General features: G+C 43.7%; 1 protein-coding gene across 1 annotated transcript in view; it reads right to left on the minus strand.

The window, feature by feature from the left end:
* Positions 1-9,099: 9,099 nt before the first annotated feature.
* Lcp1 (lymphocyte cytosolic protein 1) overlaps positions 9,100-25,665 on the minus strand; it is an 86,774-nt gene continuing 70,208 nt past the window's right edge. Inside the window, exons 11-18 of the mRNA XM_038309784.1 lie at positions 24,814-24,909; positions 23,077-23,272; positions 21,047-21,125; positions 20,401-20,515; positions 19,251-19,384; positions 15,575-15,698; positions 13,665-13,789; positions 9,100-9,686 (exon numbers count right to left, since the gene is read on the minus strand). Of these exons, the coding sequence (XP_038165712.1) occupies positions 9,554-9,686; positions 13,665-13,789; positions 15,575-15,698; positions 19,251-19,384; positions 20,401-20,515; positions 21,047-21,125; positions 23,077-23,272; positions 24,814-24,909 (1,002 nt within the window). The 3' untranslated portion in view covers positions 9,100-9,553. The remainder of the gene's footprint in view (positions 9,687-13,664; positions 13,790-15,574; positions 15,699-19,250; positions 19,385-20,400; positions 20,516-21,046; positions 21,126-23,076; positions 23,273-24,813; positions 24,910-25,665) is intronic.

Below are 25,665 nucleotides of genomic sequence, written 5' to 3' on the forward strand. Positions count from 1 at the left end.
CCTTGCTTTGGTGAGCAAAAGCAAAGAAAAGAAAAAGGAGCCTGAGATCTGGAGGACCAAAAAGGTTGCCTGGCACCCACCCAGGAGAGTACTACCCATTGAATAGCTGGTTAGAGCCAGGGAGAGAGTAATGCTTATCACTGGGACATTTCTATGAATTCATACTCACTTGGATGTTCTCCTTGCCCGCTGAGATGCTCCAGCCAGATGCTACAGCCAGACCTACCCTTCAGATCAGTTCTCCAGATATAAAGCCATCATTTTCAAACATCCCTGTACATTCAATCCCTTGGGGATGTTTGCAATATCCATGTTTAAACCAACTGTATCCATATGCTGAGGCAATAGTTATAGTCACAAACTTTCCCAAAGTTCCCTGTGGTGATTCCAAGAAGGAGCCAGAAGTGTATGGCATGAACTACAAGCTGTAGAATGTCTTGGGGCAAATTACTGGCCTCATCAGCCCAGGTGAGACCGAGTTTCAAAGTAGGATACAGGGCATTTGTAGCATTGAGCTCCAGGTGGTTCCTACATACTTTAAAGTGTGAAAATCTTTCCTAAGTCTAGGTTGGCTGGCCAGTGAGCCCCAAGGATCTACCAGGCTCAACCTTCCCACTTCTGGGGTAACAATTACACACCACTACACTGACTTTTGGCTTTTTACATAGGTTCTATAGATCAAACTTATTGCCCACGCTTTACCCAATGAGTCATCCTCCCAGCACCATACTGGTCTTTTAGTTCCTTAAAGATGTTAAAGGCCTTCCCTCTTCAGTATCTTTTGTATTACACTACTTGGTAAGCACACTTCCTCCCCCCTTCCCACTGTTTTCAGTGATTTGGCAGAGTTTAAAACAATTAAGTTATAACTTTAATGACTTCTTAGTCATTGGAAACTGCACATTTGGGGGGAAAAAAAGTAAAAATGGAAGCTTCTGGATAGTTTGTTTACCAAGTTACCTAGCTGTCACTGGGCATTATAGATAGACCATCCCAGAGATGGTTGAAGAGAATCATCTGGGTGTGATGTGAACTATAGAGAGACAGAGGGAAGATTTGTGGGATTAGGCACAGACTAGGTCAGATCCATTAATGAGGCAGCTACCAGGAGACGGTAGTACCAGGCTACTGGAAGACAGTAGTGTTTAGCTACCAGGAGAAGGTAGTGCCCAGCCACCAGAAGAAGGTAGTGCCCAGCTACTGGGAGAAGGTAGTGCCAAAAGACATTCTTGATGGATCCAGGAGGCCTAGAAGACACAGTTTCTTGTACCTGTGCTGAAGAGAGGATGCTGTAAGGGAGGGACTATGGAGAAGGAGAGCACTGAAAGCCAGCGCTGGGTTGTGGAAGATGTGGAAATGGAGGGAAGATGTACTCTGGCTGTCTCAAACAGTTCTGATGGTGGGAATGGCCCTGGACAGATGCCTTTATCTTGCAAGCCCAGCACGTGTGAGAAAGTGTCATTTAATCCTGTCTGGGTTCATTTTCTATCAGCTGGACATCTTAGTAAGATCGCTGTTCCTCTTAGTGTTTTTCGAGCTTTGATGTGAATGTGAAGCATCTCTGTCTGTTATCCATAGCTGTACTTGAACACCATAGCCTTGGCAATTCGTAAAGAATATACTTTTGTTTCTTATAATTATGGACCCTGGGAAGTCCAAGGGCAAAAGGCTACCTCTCCTGAGAGTCTTTTCTGTAGAGAAAGTGACACAAGACACCTTTATGAGACTGAGCTAGTATGACCAGACAGCTTGCTTGTTTGTTTTAATAGTAAAACTATTCCCGTACCCCAGCAATTTATGAGTTGATTGATCTGTATATGTGGGTAAACCCCTTAGTGTATAAATCACCTCCTGTCTTAGAGTGTTATTGCTCTAAAGAGACATCGTGTCCCAGGCAACTCTTATAAAGAAAAATGTTTAGTTGGGGCTGGCTTACAGTTTGGAGGTTTAGTCCATTATCATGCAGGAAGCATGGTGGCAGGCAGGCAGAGATGGTGTTGGAGAAGGTGTTGAGAGTTCTACATCTGGATAAGCAGGAATCCGGAAGTGAATGTCATACTAGACCTAGGTTGAGCATTTGAGACTGCCAAGCCCACCCACTAGTGATGCACTTCCTCCAACAAAAACACACTTACTCCAACAAGGCTACACCTCTTAATAGTGCCACTCCCTCTGAGCCTATGAGGACCATTTTTATTAAAACCACCACACCTCCCAAAGACCCCACCTCCAGATAACTTTCACATATGGCCTTGGGGATTACATTGGTAGCCTGTGAATCTTTTGGAGAAACATTCAAACCAAAGCATGAGTCAAGTGGGGACCTTGGAAAACGCAGATTCTGAATAAGTATGGCCGGGGGTGACTGAGACCCAAATTTCTAAACAGGTTCCAAGTGCACCTTGTCCAGGTACCATAATTGGAATGGAAAGGATTGAATAGTTGGGACTTATAACAGTGTGTCTTTGTTCTGTCTAGGGAGTTATTCAATTTTATGTCAGATTCCATAGAGCATTAGAATGAAATATTTGCTTGCATTATAATTTTCTAAAGATTTCTGTTTCATAATGATATGTGATAGGTTTCTATTAACCAGGCTACTTATTTAAATGGAATTCTTCAGTTTTCAAATATCAGATAATATCAAAATTACCACCATCTTTTCTTTTTCTCTGGATTGTTGTCAGTGAGCGTGCATTAACTAAATTGCCTATGATTTGTGTCTGTCATAAGTTATTTTAATTTCATTAAATTCTTTTCCCCCTTTTATTAAAACAGATTTCTTTTCATAAAATATATCCTGATTATGATTTTCCCTCCCTTACTCCTCTCAGTTCCTCCCAATCTCCCCTGCTATCTGGATCCACCCCCTTCTGCCTCTCATTAGAAAGCAAACAGGCTTCTAATGAATAGCAACAAAATAAAATACAATATAATAAATTAAAAACAAAATCCAATACATCAGAATAAGACAAAACAAGAAAGAAAAGAGCCCAAGAAAAGACACAAGAAACAAATATAGACACAGAGACCAAATAATTCACATACAAAAGCATCCCATAAAAACACTAAAATGGAAACCATAATATATACCCAAAGGACCTGTTGTAGGCCATGTGCATGCTGATGTGTGTATGAGTGTGTGTGTCTCTGTGAGTTCATATGAGCTTGGCTCATGTTGATTTAGAGGGCCTTGTTTCCTTGGTGTCCTTTATCCCTTCTGGCTCTTACTCTCTTTCAGTCCATTCTTCCATAGGGTTCCCTGAGCCCTAAAGGGAGGCATCTGATGGATACATCTCATTTAGGACTGAGGGTTCCAAAGTCTTTCACTCTCTGCATATTGTTCATCCATGGACTTCTGTATTTGTTCCCATCTACTGTAGGAAGAAGGTTCTTTGATGGAGGCTAAGCAAGGCACTGATCTATGAGTAGAGCAGAGGTCATTAGGATCCATTTTGTTTCTATGTTCTTTTAGTAGGACAACAGTATTTTGTTTTACCATAGGTCCCTGGGCTATCTAGTCTCAGGTTCTTTAGTTACATAAGCAGAGTCGGGTATGGGTTCCATCTTGTGAAATGGCCTTCAGTCAGGTCATATACTGGTTGGTTACTCCCATAAGCTTCGAGCCACCATTGAACTACCATATCTTGCAGACAGGACACCATTGTAGATCAAAGGATTTGTATCTGGGTTGGTGTTGACATTTCTCTCCTGGTAGCATACAAAGAACCTTTCTGTACCAAAGATACTAGCACATAAGGGTGATGGCTCTATATAGGTACCAGTTCAACTCCTTCATAATCAATGAGTTGAGTGGATATTGTCTTCAGTAATAGGACCTTGTCATTAGTTTTTAGAGAGCAACTTCTAGTCCTGGCAACAGGCTGTGTTGTTTGTGGGTTCCCATTGTCATATGTAGACATAAGGGATGGGATCAGCAAGCTGGCTCACGGGTAAAGGTGTTTGCTGCCAAGCTTGACAACCAGAGTTGAATCTCTACAACCCACATAGTGGAAGGAAAGAATCAACCACCACATGCTGCCCTCTATCTCCACAATCATGGTATGGCACACACACACACACACACACACACACACACACACACACACACCAAATAAATCAATGAAAAACATCTAAAATGTATTTACACAGTCTTAAAACATACGAAAACACAAACTCTGCCTTTCAGAAATAGAGACAAAGAATGTTGAGTAAGAGAGCCATTGTTAAGAGGTAGGGCAGTGATTTCCATTACCAGAATTTTAATAGTCTCAAAAGTGACTGATTCCACAAAAGGATCAGTCAGCGTTGCCTGTTCTGATCATCCAGCTGTCTTTCTGGACTTGGAGACTGCAGAGCCTCACTGGGTAAAGCAATGTCAGGTTTACAAGAGAACGTTGCTGGCCCTTACTCCAAGACTGTGTGCCTTCCACTAATGTGGATGAAGAAGAAAGGTTGAGGCAGAAGATGCAGTGACTGGAGGGAGGTGGCCCCCAGGACTGTCCCAGGGATAATGGAGGCACATGGACATGCATGTTACTCACTCCCTAAGCATTAGTGTGGCATAGACTAGTCTAGGTTGCTACAAGTCACAACATTATACAGTAATTGCTCAGCCATCTTTTCATGAGCAACTTACCAGAGTCAAGGGCTTTTTAAGTAAAGGTTAAACCAAGATTCAAGAAAATTTTGAGGCTCCAAAGCCACAGAGAAACCCTGTCTCGAAAAATAAAAAAAAGGAAAATTTTGGTGTTATTGGTTTGTGACTGTCTTTTGCTGTAGACTTTCACTGTAGCTAACTCCCCTTCTGTTATATATTTGGGAATTAATTCTCACAGTTCAGAATTGTTTCTCCCTAGGTATATGTGAAAATAGTTTCTCACTGCCAGGTTTTCATTCCTCTCTCCTAGGTAAATGCAGAAATCTGCCTTCCTGCAATTATCTTTATCAGCAATTATTTGGTAAGTGTTTAGGGTCCTGGAAAGAGCATTCCATTTACAATACTCACAGATATCCAAGGACATAGAATTACTACCTGCCCAAGCTGCTGCTCTGGTTTTATGTCACTCAAAAGATTCCTAATGCCTTATGTTCACCTTCACCTCAGTTTACTGATGATTTTAGTTCAGAAAATTTACTGCTTGTGTTTTGCTCTCAAGCCCTATTCATAATTTTACAAAAATAAACCTTTTATCTCTTTAGTAACCACCAAAAATGTAGTGTAGCACACAAATCTTCCTCTCTAGAATTCCCTGATTATTTAATTCCTTTCCTAACTTTCTTCATTAAGGAGCTCACCAGACATGCACTAGCCACTCCCACTTTTGAACTGACACCCACGGATCTCTCTCTCTCTCTCTCTCTCTCTCTCTCTCTCTCTCTCTCTCTCTCTCCCTCTCTCTCTCTCTCTGTGTGTGTGTGTGTGTGTGTGTGTGTGTGTGTGTAAACCCTTATTTGATTTTTTTATGAGAAAAAAGAATTCTGGCCCTGGAACCTGCTAGGCCTGGGGAATTGCTGGTTTTAAACAGTATATATAACTGGGAACATTTGTAACAGGGGATGGAAAAAGAGAAAAATAAGGAAACATGGGCAGATTTTCTAATCCTCTTTTATCTTATTGTGGTGTCTTTAATTGGACCCTGAGAAAGATCCCTAGAAGCTGGACTTTTAGGGACTCCATTACTAGATGACCATCTATGAAAGAGGCTGGTGGTGTGCCCTGGGACAGCCTTGATGAGCATATGCGTGTGGTATATGCATGTCTAAGTGGATACAGCTGATAGGTTGGCTGGGATTTTGCAAGTCACCTAATCTAACCATTGCATCATGTAGGCTTCAGAGTTCTAATTTCCAGGCAGACAACAGTCCACTCTATGCCAAGACCTTTCCAGGTAGGTCCGTTTCATAACTTTCCTTGTAATCACGTCTGTCTGTTCAGTGTTTTCCCAGTCAGTAAACATTGCTTGTAACTAGTATAAATCACATTCAAAATAGTTTTCTTTCTCTTAATAAAGACTGGGGAATGTGTATGGCTTTGTAGGAAGTACCAAAACATGTCAGTCATGGATCCTAAACATGTAAGTCATGGATCCTGCTTGCTTCTCATTCATCAGACCTGAATTCCCGCATAAATGTTTGAAGATTCTTCATTCAGAACTGATTTCTGAGTTCCCATAGGACCACACCTTTATTGAAGTCTGCACTTCATTTTAGCCTTGTGTACACAAGCACGGGTGTGGGTTATCTCTTTGCTGTACTAACATCTTTCTCTAGATATAAAAACGAGAAGTTGGAATTGGTTGCCTCGGGTTCTATGTAACCTAATGTGAGGAAATGTAAAAGTATCTCTGATGCATTCTTCCCCCAGCATGTAGTGAACTGGATAGGTCAGAAACTGATAGGTACCTACCTGTTCAATGAAAATTAAGTCTATGCTCAAGAAGTGGAGATATTATTATTCACTTTGGTCTTATTTGCTAGACTGAGACAATGTAAACACCTACAAACTACAAACCAAACCCAGCTCGGACACCGACACAAGGCAAGGTACCTATTGAAGAGACTGAGCTGGGTCTCTAGGTAAAGATAATGGCTCCATCTCCAGGACAGGGTGTTAAGTGGAAAAGAGTAAGATAAGGAGCACAGCATCTTAGGATGCACGCATGACATGTGCACGGATGTTCCTGGGATGAAAACAAGTGCTGACAGTAATAACTGGGCAGAAAGTTGAGGGATTGAGACAGAGGCCATAGATGGTGGGTGCAGTAGCACTTTAAGGATCCCAAGCACTATGGGTAGAAACTGACAATCCCTAGATTATAAACATCCCCTGCGCTGACTTTAAGCCTCCAGTGTTTTAATAACAGTTGGACAAAAATCCAGTTGCCTCCAGTGAACCAATACACGACAGCTTCAAAGAACGACTCTAGCATGGGGTCAGGAAGGAGTGGCTGCTGTCGACTACAGATATTCATTTGGGTGCAGTTTAGGCAGGGAAGAGATTGGCTTCCGTCTACTGCACGTTTTGGGGTACACTTTAATTCCTCACGCCTCACTTGGTTTGCCCAAGTGAAATCTGATCATAAAAAGCTAGAATTAGAATCTTGTATCCCTTAGGCTACTGAATACCTTGCCTGTCATTCCTGGTGGTTCTCCTTTCTTGGTAGAGCTTGTATGCTATCCTGTCCTTGTTGTGTGTGCTGATGTATAAGGCCTATAGCTATACTCTAGTCCCAACCAATTGTACCAGTAGCTTCTCCATGTGTATGGAACACAGATACTGTGCCCACACAGGAGCTGAAAACACATCCAGTCTAGGAAAGAGCCATCTTTACCTTAGCCACCTGTAAGGCTGGGCACACGTTTAGATGCAAACGATCCGTTTCCTAGCCGCTGTATAGCAGTGTGACATTTTGTGGGTCAAAGTAGAGCCATGCCACATAGATGGCAAATTTCTGTTGTCTCAGCAGTCCAGCCTAGAAGGAGCTAGCTTCTGCAGACTCTCTTTACACTCCCCCATGAGGACACACCCTCTGCCAAAGTGATCCAGCCCAGAGGGAGAGAAGGCCCCAGATGTGACTGACACAAAGCACATTTTCTCAGCTCCCCCTAGAAGTCAGTTCCCCAATCTCCAAGCCTGATCTTCATGACTAGATCTAAAGCATTTTGAATAATTCTTGTTTCAACTTCCTTCATGTAACTAATGACAATACATCCCTCAATCTTCAGCTGAGATACTTCTCTTCATTACACCACTTAAAACCCATCCAGAGTTGTGTGTGTGTATATGTGTATGTGTGTGCGCATATGTATGTGTGTGTAGGTGTGCATATGTGTGTATATGTGTGCACGTGTGTGTAGGTATGTGTTCATATGTGTGTGTGCATATGTGTGTGTGTCTGTTTTTGCCAGTTACTTGAGTACAATGACTATCCCTTGTATGGATACCTTCCTTAGCCCTTAAACATTTCCCATAGACATTAACAGCACTCTGGACTTGTAGGGGAGAAGCAACCTTGAACAGATCCAGACCTAGCCAGAATTGGGAACATTTTATTTGGAAAGACCGTTAACATGATTTTTCTTCATTTTCCATTAAGGCAATAACACCCTTCCTTCATGGAGGCAGACAGGGAGACAGCATCTGAGGCGTCGCGGAGTTCAGGCTAAGGTCACAGCCACACACTTTGCATTCAGACGCAGCAGGGATACTGGCAGGGAGCTGGAAAGAGCCATCTCTTGGCTTCCTGAGCCCACTGCCAAGGAATGAAGTCAAGATCCTGCAGTTTCACTGCTTCGGAAGATGCTGAAGTTCCATTACATCCTGCTATCCCCAAAGAAGATACCTTGGGAATAAGTCTTTCACTAATGCAGAGGGAGTTTAACATTGGTTCACAACGCTATGTGGCGTTTTTAGCTTTTGATAAGTTTTCATGGAAATTGCTTATCTAGTGGATCTATTCAAATCCATACTGTCCTTTTTGGTTTGCTTTGGAAACCCAGGCAGTTCCTAGTAAGCAAGTCTACTCTTGACATCCAGCTACATATGTGTATGTGCCTGCGCAAGCATTTGGGTGAGGCGGGGACATATATTATTGGCACATATTAACCCCTCAGGAACTTGAGGGTGGCAAAAAGCTTTTGCAGTACCAACAAAGTGAGAATTGGTAATACGGCCTGGTGGCAATCAAATATTCTGATGTCTCAGAGCAAATGAAACTGAGCAGGATTGTTTCTGCATGTCATCAGACATCTTGCCAACACTGCAGTGACCAGGTATCTAACGAGGAGGATAAATGTGTGGAGATGCAGCACCCAGAAGAGGTGATGCTCTGTGATTCCCCCCCCCCCCACACACACACCTGCCCTTAGTGGTTTCATTCTTTATTACACTTTCCTTGAGCCCCACCCCCCAATTTTGCAGCCTCCCAGAGACTCTTGGGATGGCCAGAGCTTGACTGGCTGGTCAGATGCACCAATGGCTCAGAGAGACAAAGATAGCAAGAAAGGAGACCACAGAGCATATGAGGTTCTGAGGGGCTGGAGCAAACTCAGAGGGTGAGAGAAGGGAATGCAAGGAGAGGCTGTGACCATCCAGGGTTGGCCTCCAGCAACAGGCTTTATTTAAGGCAAGGTTGATGATCTCCTCGGGGTCCTCACACCACACAAGGAAAAAAGCAGCTAGATAAAACTGGTTTGAAAGATCAAGCGACAGAAACACTGTGGTTTTACCCTTGATTACCAGTGAAATCAGGGAAGGCATTTGGAAATAACTTCTCTTTAGCTTTTTTTTTTCTGGTAGAATTTCAAAGAAGAAAAAAAATCTGTAGGACAACGGATCTTCTGGGGAAAAAAAAAACAAAAGAGAGAAGCATGTATTGCTAAAGACAGTAGAAGCTACTTGGCCGAACAAATACGCACTTTCTGGAATCTCATATAATGTCTCTAAGGTTCAGGACTTTGGAATGGCTTGAACAGTTCTCTGTATCCTGGGAGCACCCTGTGCTGACCTTCAGGGATGACTGTGTCACCTTCTGGCTTGCTCCCCTGGGCCTTACACCCTCTTCATCCCTTTCCCCATGAGGCAGGCAAACACCGTCATGACCATTTTGGGGTTCACTTCAACCAGGTCTTCTGGAAGGGCATATACTCTTGCTCCAATTTTTCGGGCCATGGAGATGGCATACCTGAAAGGGAGAACAAACGCAGATCCTGAGCAGCTGTGGGTGAGGAGGCCCCTTGAGGGACAAAGGTACAGGGTCTTCAGTCATGGCAGCAGCTGGTCGCCCCATCTGCCCACATGTGCAGACAAACCTTGGCTCAAGAGGCTCCCCCAAAAGCCTCAGTCCTGCTCTCTAGATACACGATGACTATGAAACATGCGTTGCACCCTTTAAGGCCTTCTCAACGTTTACCTTTTCTATGTATATATGATACGCATTTGTGTTCACGTGTGTGGAGGTCAGAGGTCAATATCGAGCGTCTTTCTCAATCATGCGTGGCTTTATTTTTCAAAGCAGGATCTTTCACTGCACCCCAGCACTGATTTGGCTGGGCTGGCTGCTCCGCAATCCCCGGGGAGTCACCCGCCTCCATCCCCAGCACTGGTACCATAGCTGTGCAGGACCAGATGTGGATTTCAGCATGGGTGCAGGGCATGCCCACACAGATCCTGTGTTTGGGTGGCAGACACTTTCCCAACTGAGCCTTCTCTCCAGCTTTCCCCTGCCACTTTTACGACCCACATGCAGAATATTCTCTTGAGATACAAAGTGTGGCAGAAAAAAGTCCAAGAATGAAGTAAGAATTGCATGGAACGAACACTCTATGGACAGCATTTCAACTACAGCACCATAAGGAGAAAACTGCATGTATAATATCTTGTCACACATAATACCCGAGTGTACCATTTCCTGTTCCATGTACAGATGTTTTTATTTATAGTGTGCTGCTATTAGACCAGTCAGTGTTTTGTGCTCTGTTTTCCAATGAAATCATCTCAGCTACGCCAGTACTTCAATGTGCCGATATATTACATCATCTCTGCTAGCTGCGGCCTATTTTCACGCACCCACACTGTTGCCTGGCAGTTCTCTTGTCCCCTCAAGTTAGCACACCCTCTTTCTGTAGCTACTCCTCAGGTTCTCCCCCACCCATCCAGGGCCCAGCCACTTCCTCCTGCTCTCCAAAAGAACTTCCTCTTACTTAGTGACAAATGAATTTGAGAGCAGCACCGTTCTTCCTCCTCATCCTCCTCTTAGTAACTTCCTCCATGTTAATTATTTAAGAGGTAAAATGTGCCCGTCATAAAACACATAGGGAAAGCTGCATAGAAATCTGGGTGTTAAACAAACAAACAAACAAACAAACAAACAGAGAAACCCAACTCAAACCAAAACCACTGAAACAATCTTGTCTCAAAAACAACCATTCTTAGCATTTTGTGGACTTTTTTCCCTTCATTTCATGGTATGTGTGTGTGTGTTGTATGTATGTCATATGTATATGAGTGATGTGTGTATGAGTGTGTGTTGTATGTATGTCATATGTATGTTTGCACATATATACGAGTGATCTGTGTATGAGTGTGTGTTGTATGTATGTCGTATGTATGTTTTCATATGTATATTAGTGGTGTGTGTATGAGTGTGTTGTATGTATGTTGTATGTATGTTTGCATATGTATATGAGTGATGTGTGTATGAGTGTGTGTTGTATGTATGTTTGCATATGTAAATGAGTGATGTGTGTACGAGTGTGTGTTGTATGTATGTCATATGTATGTTTGCATATGTAAACGAGTGGTGTGTATGAGTGTGTTGTATGCGTGTCGTATGTATGTTTGCATATGTATATGAGTGATGTGTATGAGTGTGTTGTATGTATGTTGTGTGTGTGTTTGCATATGTATATGAGTAATGTGTGTATGAGTGTGTGTGTTGTATGTATGTCGTATGTATGTTTGCATATGTGAATGAGTGATGTGTGTATGAGTGTGTTGTATGTATGTCGTATGTATGTTTGCATATGTATATGAGTGATGTGTGTACGAGTGTGTTGTATGTATGTCGTATGTATGTTTGCATATGTATATGAGTGATGTGTGTATGAGTGTGTGTTGTATGTGTGTCATATGTATGTTTGCATATGTATATGAGTGATGTGTGTATGAGTGTGTGTTGTATGTATGTCGTATGTATGTTTGCATATGTGTATGAGTGATGTGTGTATGAGTGTGTGTGTCTATGGAAACCAGAGAAAAACTTTACCTGTTGTTCCTCGGGTTCTGTCCACATTATTTTTATTTTATTTTATTTCTTACTGTAGTTTTTTGGAGAGTGTCTCTCACTGCCCTGGAACTCACCATGTTGACTAGAGAAGCGAATGGCCAAAGAGCTCCACCGATTTCGTCTCTTTGCCTACCTGGCAGGGTGATTACAGCCCAGGCTACCATGCCCAGATCTGCCTGTAAGGCAGACAGACACTCTACTCCCCAACTCTGTAAACTCTTTTCTATAAAGAGAGGCTAGTTTTGTTTTGTTTTGTTTCTCCATGCTAGCGAGCAACCCAAGGCTTCTTGTATATTCGGGCATGTTCTACTGCCGACTCTGTCGCCAGAGCCTGGTCTCTGAAATCGACTGGGTCACTCACCTGTGCAGCTTAAAGTCCCTAAACGGAACCACAGTGCCCAGGACTGGTTTGTTTCAAGTCTTTGTGAGGTTTTTTGTTCGTTTTGTTTCCTTTTCTTTCTGTTGTCATGGTGGGTGTTTTCCTATCTAGAATTTCTACCTTCTCCATCTGCTTCCTGCTGGCTTACCTGTCCTTGCGGATGAGCTCAGCCTAGGAGTCATTTGCTTTAAAGAGCCACAGCCTCTTCCTGCCCCCTCCCTGACCTGTACTTCCATTTGTATACCCCCTCACACTCTATGTAACCACAGCTTAACTAACTTCTCTCCAGCAGACTGTACGGAGCATCATCACATGGGAAATGCAGGTCCCCATTTCCAAAGCTGACCACAGGGAGAAAAGGGCACTGCTGGGATCTAAAGCAGGGTACTCTGAATTCTAGATTTGTAAGGGGCTCAGTTGTGTCCCTTCTCCCAGAAAGATCTGGTGAATACCTAGATCCCATCATCTCCGACTGAGACCTTATTTGGAAATCCAGCTGCTGTAGGTATCACAAGACAAGGTCATGCCGCAATGAGTCTAATACGGCCTGTGTCCTCATAAGGGAGAAGACAAATGAAGTCACACATACAGAGTGAGTGGACACAGAGATTACGATTATGCTTTACGAGCCAACGCATTCAAAGGTTTGCTGGTTATTACAGCAGCCAGGAGAGAGCATGGGAGAGTCTGTCTCGGAGCACTCGGGATCAGCCAGCTTTGATGTCAGCTTGATTTCTAGTTTCTACGATTATGAAAGGAATACATTTCTGTTGCCTGAAACCAGCTAGTTAGTGTGCTACTTTATCATAGCACTGCTGGGGCGTTAACACAAATTCATCTAAGTACGGTACCTCTGGAGAGCAATAGTTAAGAGGCCAGACAGAGCCATATCTTGACCTTTTAGCTAAGATCAAGTGAAGCCCAGACAGCAACGGCCTTAGCTTTTGCAGACTCTGCTGTAACTTCTGAACTGTGCTGTTGGAGCAGAGAAGCTCCTATGTAAATGAATGAACTGTGATTCAATAAATCTTTATTTAAAGATGCACACAATGGGCCAGATTTGGAGACTGTAGTCCCCTGGCGCCCATCATAGAGGCTTCATTTGGTAGGACAGGCAAAGCACAGTGGCTCTGTTGGTGACATTCCCAACACATCTGTGGATATTCGTGAGCGAAGTGCTCATATCTGGACTTTCCACACCAAACTTTAGTTTTGAAATCTATAGGTTAGGATTAAGAGACCAGTTTTATAAAATTGCAGCCTTGCTTATTATTTATGAGAATAGTCTAGATTTTGTTTTTCTCCATTCTAACACAAGCAATCTTAAATTGCTACTGTACCACGCCTAAATTGATGATGAGACCTCAATAAATCACGAGAAGAAAAATCAGGAACAGTAGGGATAAAGTATGTGCAGAAAGCGTCAATGTCAGATTCCACAGCCACTCGGCTGGCAGCTGTGGCCCTCTCTCCCATCCCCGAGTTTATTTACATACTTTGCATTGTTGAGTTTCTCTTCATCGTCCAGGTTTTCTGTCTTTAGAAGGTCGTAGTTTATGGAGCCCGGTTGAATGGCATCAATGAGATCCAGAACTGGAAGGCTGGTACTGATTTTGGGGTCCTGAGTAGAGAGAAAGGGAAGGGTTTATCAACACATCCTAGAGTTACTTCTGTCGGCCTCAAGGGAAGTGGGCAGGTCTTTTTTTTTTCTTAAATATAGAATAGACATAGAAAGAAGAGAACAGAGATGTCAGAAAAGCTCTGCTTTGTGTAAGAGGAGCTCTGCATGTGTGCCTTCTTTAGCCACATCCTGGGCAAGAGGAGCATGCCCATGTCATCGTCTAAGCATGCAGAGTCCAAGCAGCGCGTGCTCAGAAGGCATGAGTCAGCATAAATTCCAAGGCTTGTAAGAGATACCAGTTCTCGTGCCCAATTTTCCTGTACAGGTAAAACAATCCTTTGTCATAACAGAATGTAGTCTATTTTAGTACTTCCTCTTGGTTGATAAAAGGGATTGATGCGGCCAATAACAAAGGTGGGTTTGCACTCTCCTTTCTTCCATTAGCATCCACGGTTACCCCCACAGGATGCTTTGGTGAAAAATCATCACTGAAGTGAAATGGAGAGATCCAATCCCCACCTCCCTCCCTGCATCCCGCCCTGGGTGTGGAGCTGAAGCAGGTGAGGGACGGTGGGCATCTAGGAGGTGGCAAGGGAATGGGCTCGTTTCCAAAATGGTTAATCAGGAGTGGGCTGCATCCATTGCTTTCGAGTCTCACTGGAAAAGGACTCGGCTACTCCGGCCTTTCCTTTCGCATCACCACAGGGCCCTTTCTAATCAGCGCCGTAACAATTTAGCGAGAAGGCAGAGAAAATTAGACCAGAATGACCCGTGGAATAAGAATCAAGCACTCCTAAGAGTGAGTGTCAGACACTGGTATGGAATTAGTGCCTGGGGCAGCAACTGCTTTCCAAGGAGAAGCACCTGCAACTGGTCAGTTCACAGCTATGCTAAGTGACCCATGGCCACGCTGCCCCAGGGAAAGGTATTTTCCCCTCACTTAGAGAACAGTGCGCCTGCAAACCAAATGTTTCCTAAGCTTTAGTTTCCTTACCTACAGGATGAAGTCAGAGACAAGAGCCCCTGGGACTCAGAAGGCAGCAGTAGCCAAGATATCTCTGACACTTCCCCACTGCCCTTCCAAATCTCTCTCAGGAATGATCTGCTCACTTCAGTCACTAGCCAGAGCAGAAGGCTTGGAGGGGGCTGGAACTCACCCAGAATGAGCTCACAACAGATAGGGTTCTTGCCACTGCCCTACCCGGCTCTGTCCCGGCAAGAAGAGACTATGATTTCTCTTCTTCTTCCTGCAGGGTGTGAGGAGTCCCTCCCCACAAATCCTGACCTTTAAGTTAGAACACTGAAGTTACGATGCACGGACATTATTGCAATATGGATCAAAAGTCCCGGACCTTGAAAAAGACTCTAGTTATCAGACAGTCAAGTTAATAAATTTCATAATACATAATGATATTATTAATAAAAATAGGATTGAGACGGAATACACCCCCCAAAAAATAGCACACGAGAGGTTTTTTGGCATTTCACACTTCACCATTATAATGTAAAAAAACTCTGATTTGGGGAAGTGTGAACATTTTAAGAAACATATTACTGTGTTTTATACCACTTCAAAAGAACAGAGCCTAAAATGAGGTGCTTAAAAAATAGGTTTTTAAAATTAACCACTAAATGAAAAGAGAAATTTGTCACTGAAATGGCCATGAGCATTAAGACAAAAATGGATCATTTAAGAAAAATCAAAGGGATCATCAAACCTCTAGCGCCGAAGGCCACTTAACATATAACAAAAACAAAGGGGAGAACAGGAGATAAAAGCTTCACCTTGAAGCTAGTGATGGACGAGCTTTTCTGTGCCTCCTTCAGTGTTTCATTCACCCAGTTGACAATAATGTCATCGTTGACCTTCTGGCCGTCACCGATGTCTTCCAGCATATTCAGTGTGTACCTGAACGAAATCCAGAATGATTTTTATGGAAAAGCGGCTAAGATATTCTTTTTTCTTTCTAGGCACACCGCGGAAGGGAGTCTGAACGCTATTATGTGGTAGAGGGAAGAGAGTATTGCCTAACACTGGCCCCTTCTGCTCATCCTGTGTTCATGGCCGCTCTGTTCACAGCAGCTGGGAAATGGAACAGCTTAGAAGCCCATCAGCTGGTGGCTGGGTAATGAACACGTGATACATTTATAACAGTGGAATGTCGCTTGGCTGCAACGCCCTCTTCTGCCCCCACAGGTACCTGCACTCAGGTCTACACGCTCCACACAAGTACACACACATACACACACACACACACACACACTCACACTTCTCTTTAATAAAACCAATTAATGGCCCGCGCCTACCTAGATTTCCCCCTTAGGAGGTCATTACCCTTTATCATCACACAAGTGACCGTGTTTTTCGCTGGAACGTTGCTGACAAGATCTCAATACTTGCAAAGCACACTGGGCTGAAAAGCTTTTTGCCCAAATGAAGCAGCAACATGAGCTTCAGGTCCAGCCAGTGCCTCACTCAACAAAAGAGGATAGATGCGGGGAGGGGCATCTGAGAGGCCAGGGAAGATGGAAAATCTCTGGCTCTCTCTCCTGCCTTCCCATGCTCAACACTCATCTATTCAGCATGCGATAAGAGGGACCAAAGTCACCCTCCACAGGCTGTTTGTGTTCTCTCTCGCCTGCCTTTGCGTCTGTTCTCCTGCCTCGCTCTGCCGTTGCCACCTGCTGGCAGTTTACTTGCTTTTCGCTTCTGTCTCCTAAAGCAGGCCTTATTTGCCAGCTGTCTCCAATCTTAGAATGATCTCCACGCTCCTGAAGGGGGAAAGGGAGGCTGAAGCGTGCAACCCTCGTTTGTTCTTGGAGGAGAAAAAAAAGTGACATGTCATTTATTGTCCTGATAAATGGCCACATTAGCAAATCTGCGCAATCCAAGTGAAATAAATTCTCCTTAGAACTGGATGCAAATTGAATAGATCTGTTAACTCCGTGGCAGGCTGAGGGGTGGGGGTGGTGGGGAGGAAGGGAAACAAAGCAAAAACAAATCCCTTCTGGTACCGTTTACACAATCACCAGTCATTTTTTTCCTCCTTCATCAGTAATGTATTTCTCTGTCCACTTCCTTGTATGCAGGAATCTTGGGTAATAAACATGTGTGAGAACTGTCACTGGTCATCTGGGTGAAGACAGCTGCAACCGCAGAAAGGCCTTACCTCATCTGCAAACCAGCCCCGTAGAAAGGCCACTTCGGAAGCAGGTAAGCATGGGGAATAATTTAGCAACCTTGGTCTGGGCTATGAACACATCCCCCTCCTAAGAATGCACTTGGTAGTCTGAGACCCTTACCTGTGCATACTACACACACACACACACACACACACACACACACACACACGCATGCACGCACGCACGCACGCACGCACACACACACCCCACAAGGCAGCTAGCAATCTGTTAGGGATCTAGGACCCCACCTGTACTGACTGAGCTAAGTGCACACCCATCTCTGAACAATGGATAAGTTTCCCCTTCCTTTGACAGTGAGAAACAGATAAACCCTTTCACTCATACGCCATCATGTCTGGGTAAGACAACGTGGTTTAGATCTGGTCTGGGCATACCTACAATAAGACACATAGTGTCCTCAAGTCAACATCTAGGGAGGCTCTCCTAGTTGTCTTTTAGGCCTATGCATAGGCCTACACATAGGATTAAAATAAGATGCAGATGGGAAGGGGCATAGCATGTGCAGTAAAAAAAAAAAAAACAAACAAACAAGCACAAACCTAACATAACTTAAATCCGTCAATCAAAATAGAGACCTACTCACATTAGGCCCCTAGTAACCAAACTCTTAATCCTGTGTCCCCCAAGGAAGACCCAAATAATAATCAGGCTCTTTGAGTGCTCTCAGTCATGTGACCTCTGTCACTCTCAGCATAGAATTGTCATAATTCTTTCTGGTCTATACTATTGTTCATTTTTAAAATAAGTTTTCTTGCTACTGTGGCAATTCCGTAAGTAAGAAGTCAAGAGCTTGGAAACATCCAGACCCAGACCTGACCATAAATAACGCTGTCAGGACAAATAACACAATACAGGGTGGGTTTTTAGATAGTATAAAATTCACAATAGACTAGGGTTCGATTAAGTTTTCTTATCATTAAATTAAAACATATAAATATTATCCTATATTGTAGCCCATGAGAAAATGTAGTTATAACAATAAAAAGGACTTTTGCTTTCAAACCATCAGCACCTCCCCCAAATATATGAAAGACAACGAATCTCATTTGGAAATAGTTATTGAAACTATAGATTGGTAAGACTGGCCCTTGGGAACTTTCAGTCAAGTGTGTCCCACCTATGGCCTTTGGGCCCCATGCGACAGAGGACAGCCAATGCAAAATCCACAAGCCCACTTCAAGCATGCACTCAGGGTTTCTCGAACGGGTGGGAGTGAACGCAGAACAAATAAGGAAATTAAAGACTAGAAGTTTGATGCAAGGTTAGACAGGTACCATCCAAGAATTCAAGGACCTTAAAAATATAAGAAGCAACTTTGCACAACATACATAATCAAATTATCTCAAACTGGTGAGGAAGAGAAACCTCACGAGAGCCCCGCGGACAAATCTATCATAGCCAATACAGGAGGAGCAAAGATGAGGCTCACAGAAGGGTTTCTGCTGTTAGCAACACAGGCAAGAAGACAGTGAACGTTAACTTCAAAGCAGTAGAAGAAAAATACACTAATATACAATTCTACATTCAGGGAAAATATATTTCAAGAATAAAAAAGCAACTAAGGCTGTGTTGGTATATAGAAACTTAAACAAGTCATGATCAATAGACCTGTACTATTAGAAAGATGACAGATATAAGAAAAAGCCCTAGCCAGGCGGTGGTGGCGCACGCCTTTAATCCCAGCACTCGGGAGGCAGAGGCAGGCGGATCTCTGTGAGTTCGAGGCCAGCCTGGTCTACAAGAGCTAGTTCCAGGACAGGCTCTAAAAAAGCTGCAAAGAAACCCTGTCTCGAAAAACCAAAAAAAAAAAAAAAAAAAAAAGAAAAAGCCCTAAAGTGGAGATTGAAACCTATAGGAAAGGAATTCACTGTTATTGACACAAAATCAGCTGAAGGTAAAAGGACGGGAGATGCGCCAGCCAAGAGGAGGTAGTGATGACTATATTAATAACAGGAAGAAAAAGCTCAATATGACCAGGCACACAGAAGGTCACTCTGTAATAAGATAAAAGTATGATTTATTCAGATGAAACAATAATCTAAGATATGAATGAACCTAACAATAGGTTTCCATAAGAACTCAAACAAAAAGCAAAATCGGGAAGAAAAAAAATGTAGTAGAAAAACAAAAGGCACTTTCTTAGTTACTAAACTTAGGTTATAGCTTTACCGCATTCAGTCACTTTCCTGAAATTTTTATGTTTCCAGATGAATAATTCATTCACGAAGATCTCACTCATCCCTGTGGATGGCATTACCTTCTCATGAGCTGCCACATCAACGCCAGCGTGAGAGTGTGGTTTCCTTCATTGAGATCTTGTCCTGCGATGCCAACAAGGGAGAACTTAGCCTGATTCTTCCCCAGCTCCACGGCGTAATTACAGTTCTCAAGCTGTTAGTGAGGCAGAGAGAAAACAACTTAACTTACGGCATCATCTTGGTTATCATACACCTCAAGAAAATGCTAAAAAATAAAGATAACAAAATCAATAACATCAAACCTGTGGAGTCGCAAATATCAACTGCACTACTACGATCTACATTAACTAAAGAGGTTTCCATTCACAAATATAACTCCTCAGTGCCACCAAAAGTACCCAAGTGTGAAACGAGAAGAAATTGACTGTCTTGAGCATTTTCATGAGCATTCACAGCACACAGCGAGCCGTCCTCAGTTATCTGTCTGTGATAGTTCTAAAATAGTTGGACTTTTGGAGATAAATGGACAGGAAAAATGTATATTCTCCATCATTACGGACACACGGTGGATAGACGTGGAAGACAGATAGATATTCCAGCGGCTACTCGTAGATCATGAAGGACCACAGAAGGCAAGTCAGAGGGTAAATGAATTTTCCGGGTTCGATCCTCGGAACCCACATGGTAGGAGGAGAGAACTGATTATCATGAAAGTTGTCTTCTCACATCCATGTGCGTGCACACGTGCTGTAGCACATGCGCGCGCGCACAGACACCCATACACACAATAAATAAATACGGAAAGAGTCACAGAGAAGAAATCCTTACAAAACAAAGTTTCCACTGTGTTGACAGCAGATAAACTGTACCAGCCAAGCTGTGAGCGCAAAGTTCCAATTCTTTAGAAAATTAGAATGAAGATCTTTCTAGGGGGTGGAGAGACCCCGTGGCTTTGCTTTCTCTAACTACCTTAACTGGAGAATGTTCATGATAATGCGCAGCGACATCCAACATGAATCATAAAGAGCAATCAGCTGCGATGGCAGGTTCATTGTAATGGAAGTATTCACAGGGCCTCTGGTGGCTGCTGCTATTATTTAGTCCCCTTGACACAAGGAAGCTTGGCCGCCTGGTAGAGTGTTCACAAAGGGCTTTTGCAGGCTAACACCCCTGCCTGTCTCCTGGCCCAGCAGAAAACTCATTGTTTACCTTCTTCATATTACCCCCCAGCTTGGGGTAAGGAGGCTTGTTTACTCTGTTCCAGTCAACAGGGACTTTGATCTTTTCATAGAGCTGGAAGATGACCAGAGCATCCGATACGTCACTGAACACAAACAAACACAAAGAATTGTCAGAGACCCAGCATTTTGCTCAGGGACTACAGTACACCGCGACAACACTCCCAGGGACCCTGGAGGCGTGGTAGGAGTACCTCCACCTCTAAAGAGGCAGAAACTGCGATTCAGAGACCTAGATTTGCTCTCCCCATGCCCCTTCCATGGCCATAAACTGCCTTGAGGCAGGAAAAGAAACATGGCTTCAGCGGCGGCACAGGGGATACTTAACTGTAAACTTAACACTCTGCTTAGCCTGCTCCTGAGAAGATGATGATGGGCTTATGACACACATCAAGTTAGTTGTTTTGCTGGGGTATAATTTTTGTATTAAATTCAGCAATAACTGATCCATGGGTGTGAGCTTCTCAGTGGAGCAGGTCACAGCGCCACTCCTGTATCCCATCAAGGTACACATCTGGGGAAAAGCCACACACCACAGTAGTATGGTGTGTGGGACCCTGTACTCCTTCAGGGTCTCTGCGTTACAGATCCAGGACGAGTCCCCCAGCTCCTCCTACCTGTACAGATGATTGACTCGAGGGTTGACTCCCAAGGAGTTCATCCAGTTCCTGAACGTCCGCTCTTCCCTCGTCTCACCTAGGTGAGTGAAGGCTGGTTAATATATATACGCCCTAGGACGGCTCTTGTTTATGATATACGTTTATCTACAGCACATAGAATGCAGATGGAAGGTACAGAAGAAAACACACTACTAGAGGAGGGCTGATACTCTAGTTTTCCCCATTTAATTTCTACAAGCATTTCTATCGCATATAACAAGATTTAGCATCACCGAGCAGGGTCCATAGAGTCAGCTGGATGTACAGAGGGAGGAGGAAGATATGTTTGCCTTTCTAGGTGAGACGGAGAAAGGACCACATAGTTCAGATTTGGAAACATGGAGCTGAAACTTCACTGCCTGAGAATGAGGGGAGAGGAGAGCGTTTGGAAGACAGGAAGAGGTAAGAGTAAGAAGGGTGTAACCCTGAGCACCGAGGGAGCCATAGGCAAGCTCTCCACTCAGAACACTGGGAAGTGAAGTGTCGGGGATCTCTGCAGTGTAGCTACAGAGCTAAGACCGTCTAGAGGCTGCAGCCAGGACTGGGAATCTGTGCAGGCAGAGTAGCGGATTTACGCTGATATATTATACAGCACCAGTCATTGTGGGTTCTTCTGCTTGATAGCTGTAATAAATTCTCGGGCAAGGTAGACATATAATGAAAGCTATGCCAGATGTTCCTGGCAGTGGTGTGCAGGATTACGGAAGGGTGATAACGCATTTACATTTAACATGCAGAAGGGATCAGGTTTGGCGTTGGTGTGTGGGGCACATTTAACTGTTTGATAAGTGGAGGAACAGACCCCAAAGATCAAGTGGACGAACAGGCTCCTAAGATCGACTAAGGTAACTGGTGGGCAATGACTCCAGAAGAACAGAAAGGGAAAATGTTTCCTAGAAGGCATTTCAAATAAAGAAGTATTGGTAGCTATTTATGTAATAGATTGGGAGGAAAGGGCAGAAAGATATCTTAGCAAAACTCAAGACCATTCGTTTTGGTGACCAAAATAAAAACAAACAAAAAACGGGATTGTCGAACCGAAATGAGACTCGCTAGGGGCGGAGTAGATCAGATAGGACGTGGGGAGGGCAACGGAGATGAGAAGCGTTCAGTTCTGCCTTGGATGTGCTTTACTAGGGAAAACCCAAACTGTGGTGCCGAAGTAGCAGCTAGAAATGCACGGCTAGTCAGTCTGATGCACAGATTCGATATCAGGACAAACACACCAAGCCACGGCTTCTCCAAAGCGACCGCGTTGGATACGGACGCTACCATATCGGTAACTCGACTGAAGCACCATCGGAAAGGCCTGAGACAAAAGCAGCCTGGATTTCCTTGAGTTAATAACATTCATTCCATACTAATTTTTACAACAATGCAGAGATTAGCTTATGTTTTCTTTAAAGGATCAGTAAATATCTCTGGAATCCTTGGCTGGTAGGCGCTGGGCTGACTGGACCGGCCTGCAATTTTACATTAGGGCTTTCATCTGTAAAATGTGACTGTCAAGATTCTGCTTCAAGAGGCTCTTCTGTGTCCTAACGGCCTCATAAAGAACAAAGCAGAAGTGAAAACTTGAGGAGCCACGTCTTAGTGCAGGTTACAGATCACTTCAGATGGCCAGTGGTGGCCATTCCTTGCCTCAGGACCTAACCCAGTCCATGAATTACATACATTTATGGTTCTGGAGCTTACAATTTATCTCATTCAATAACTAAATATCTTGTCTTCCCTGAAACAGTTAATTCTGATAATGGATGATGCCTGTGTATAATGGCTGTGATAGAATCGTATTTGATTACTGCTGCTTGGCTATATAATTGACCTGATTAATTCATCCTCTTTGTTGTACACTGGAGAATTGATGGCCTTGCTTTTGTATGTGGTGGGTTCGCATTTGCTTCAGGGCTGGTTTTGAGTTGCCGTCTAACCAGAGCTGTGAGCATTTTTTTTTCTTGAACATTTTAAGCAGCTAACATTATGGTTACCTTCCAGAGCCCCCCAGTCAATGTCCTGGTTCTCTGGTTTGTGCAAGGCAGGGTATTTGTTAAAGAGGTTGGCAATGAAAGCCAGGTTCAACTTGGGGTTCCCTCGGACAACATCGGTGGCTGTGACAAACTGCCGGCAGCCCAGCCTCTCCGCCTGCTGCAGCATGCACTCCGCCCTCTGGATGTCTTCCTTCTCCTGCAATGAAAAGGATGTCAAGAGGCTGGGTCAAGGATCCGTACACATTCGGGCATGTATAACATGAAGAAGTAGGGTCTCATGACCGCACCAAGTGCCAACACAGGCAGATCCCTATTACGTAGACCACACGCACGCAAGTCACCAAATCACAGGTTCCATAACTGAGACCAAGAGCCCACCCCCCCATCATTTAACAAGTTCAGATGAACAGCTGGTTGCATTTTAAAGGGAACCGCAGGAAAATCCGACATCCTTTGCACGGCCCTAAACTATTTTCAGTCGCTAAGCTTCCTTTTTACTGTAGCTTTTTGCACAGAGCTTACGAGAATTTGCTCTATTGAAAGTTTACTAAGTAATAATTTATGTTCCTGTTTCTAATTCAGAGAAGACACTAACAGCCATAAATTAAGAACATCTGATGCATACAATTACTTTTCCCACACTGGGTTGGTTAAAACCCAAAGAAAGGGTCAGCCTTCACACCACCATTGGTAAATGACCCATAATGACTTGGCTTCGATGAGTTTCCAGCTGAGGACTGTAGCCCATGAACAGGCAAGGGAGGACAATTCCCAGTCATTTGTAATCAGACTCTTAAAATGATGTCTTAAGACATCATCAACTGTCTAGACGGTGAGCCACTCTTTGTAAAGCCCACGGCACGGCATGGCTCCTTTCACAATGCAAAGCCTCACTTCAGAATTATTCCCTAGGCTGCTGCTTTAGTAGGTGACAAGCTCATCTCATGACCATCCTTGATTGTGGTCACTTCATCTCTCCTTCAGAGATCCAACACTAACTCATTGGCTTTAGTCCCGGTGACGTTAGAGGAGGCATGTTAACAGGCAAGGCAATGCGTGAGGATCAGAGTTCTAGGTAAAACCAAAGGGCGTGAGCTACGGGTCAGTGGTGGAGAGCTTGCTGATGCGTGTGAAGCCCAGAGTTCTCTCCCAAGCACTGCGAAACACAAACGCAAACAAAACAACGAAACCACCGACAACAACAAACTCCCTTGAAGAACTGTCTTTTGACTGGATCATCACCCAAGGTGTCTGTCCAGATCAGCTTTCTTCCTGTTAGCTTGACTTAGTCTAATGTCACCTGAGAAGAGGAATCTCAACCGAGAAAACGCCGCCATCGGATTACCCTGTAGGCAAGTCTGCAGAGCATTTTCTAGCTCTGATTGACATGGCACTTTCCCTAGCAGGGTAGCCCAGTCAGGACAGAAAGTGCCACCCCTGGGCAGGAGGTTCTGATAGCTTATATAAGACAGGCTGAGCAAGGCAGTAAGCAGCATTCCTCCATGCCTTCTGCTTCAGCTCCTACCCTGACTTTCCTCTACGATGGTACTGTATTAGTATCTATTTCTTACCCTGGTGTTTTATGTCCCGGTTCAGTTTTCTATAATTATTATCAAAAATTACTAACAGTGTTCAATAGTTTAACGGGCGCTTAAGCAGAGCAGGGGCCAAGGTGACCCAAAGGAGCAGTCAACACCAAGAGCATGGTGTCCATTGAAGACATTGGCACAGCCTTACCCTCAGCCCTGACATGTCAATCACGACAGCGGGGATTCCTTCTTCGTCTCCTTTGGGAGCCACCTGCTCAAGCAGGTGGTAATACGCTTTCGAGTCCTGAGAAAAGGTTAAGAAATTACAATGTAAAAAAAGTGAAGTTAATTGCACACTTAACACAACAATCATCTCCTAAAATCAAACATCGTATTTCTTATCCCTGTCATTCAGGAATGTAGCAATTAACTGACCTAGAAATATTAACTCGCTAGAATGTCTACGCTGTCCAGTTGCATATTATATTTCTTTCTCTTTAAAGGAGTCTAGCAATAAAGAAAATACAGGGCCAACATAAAAGGCAACATAAAGGTTCTGTTGTCCCCCGGGGGTGGGGGGAACAGTTTATTTACATGAATTAAATTATATACAGGAAAATATGTATATACCTTTATACTGTTGTAGAAGTCAGTCAGCTAAGGGTTAATTAAAAAAAGCGACAGAGAAAAAGGAAGCAGAAGTTTAAAGCAGAGTTTAAAATACATTCAAACGGACAATCAGCAAAAGAGAAAATTCAAAGACAGACGATTAACACATTAGCAAGCCGTCTTGTGTTGTTGCTTTTTCAAATTATGATTTATTTACATGTGTAAGTGGAGGCACATGTGTGCAGAGGTCAGAGGACAGCTTCCGGTCTGTTCTCTCTTCCCACTGTGTGGGTCCTGAGGACTCTACTCTGGGTCCTCAGCCTTAACAGAATATGTTTATCTGTTGAGCCATTTTGATTGCTTTTTTATTTTATTTTATGAGACAGATTTTCATCATGTATTTTGAGCTGGCTGGCCTTCAACTTGTGGTTCTCCTCCTGCAGCTTCCTAA

Source organism: Arvicola amphibius, chromosome 13 (assembly GCF_903992535.2).
Source record: "Arvicola amphibius chromosome 13, mArvAmp1.2, whole genome shotgun sequence".
In the NCBI taxonomy this organism is placed as follows: Eukaryota; Metazoa; Chordata; class Mammalia; order Rodentia; family Cricetidae; genus Arvicola; species Arvicola amphibius.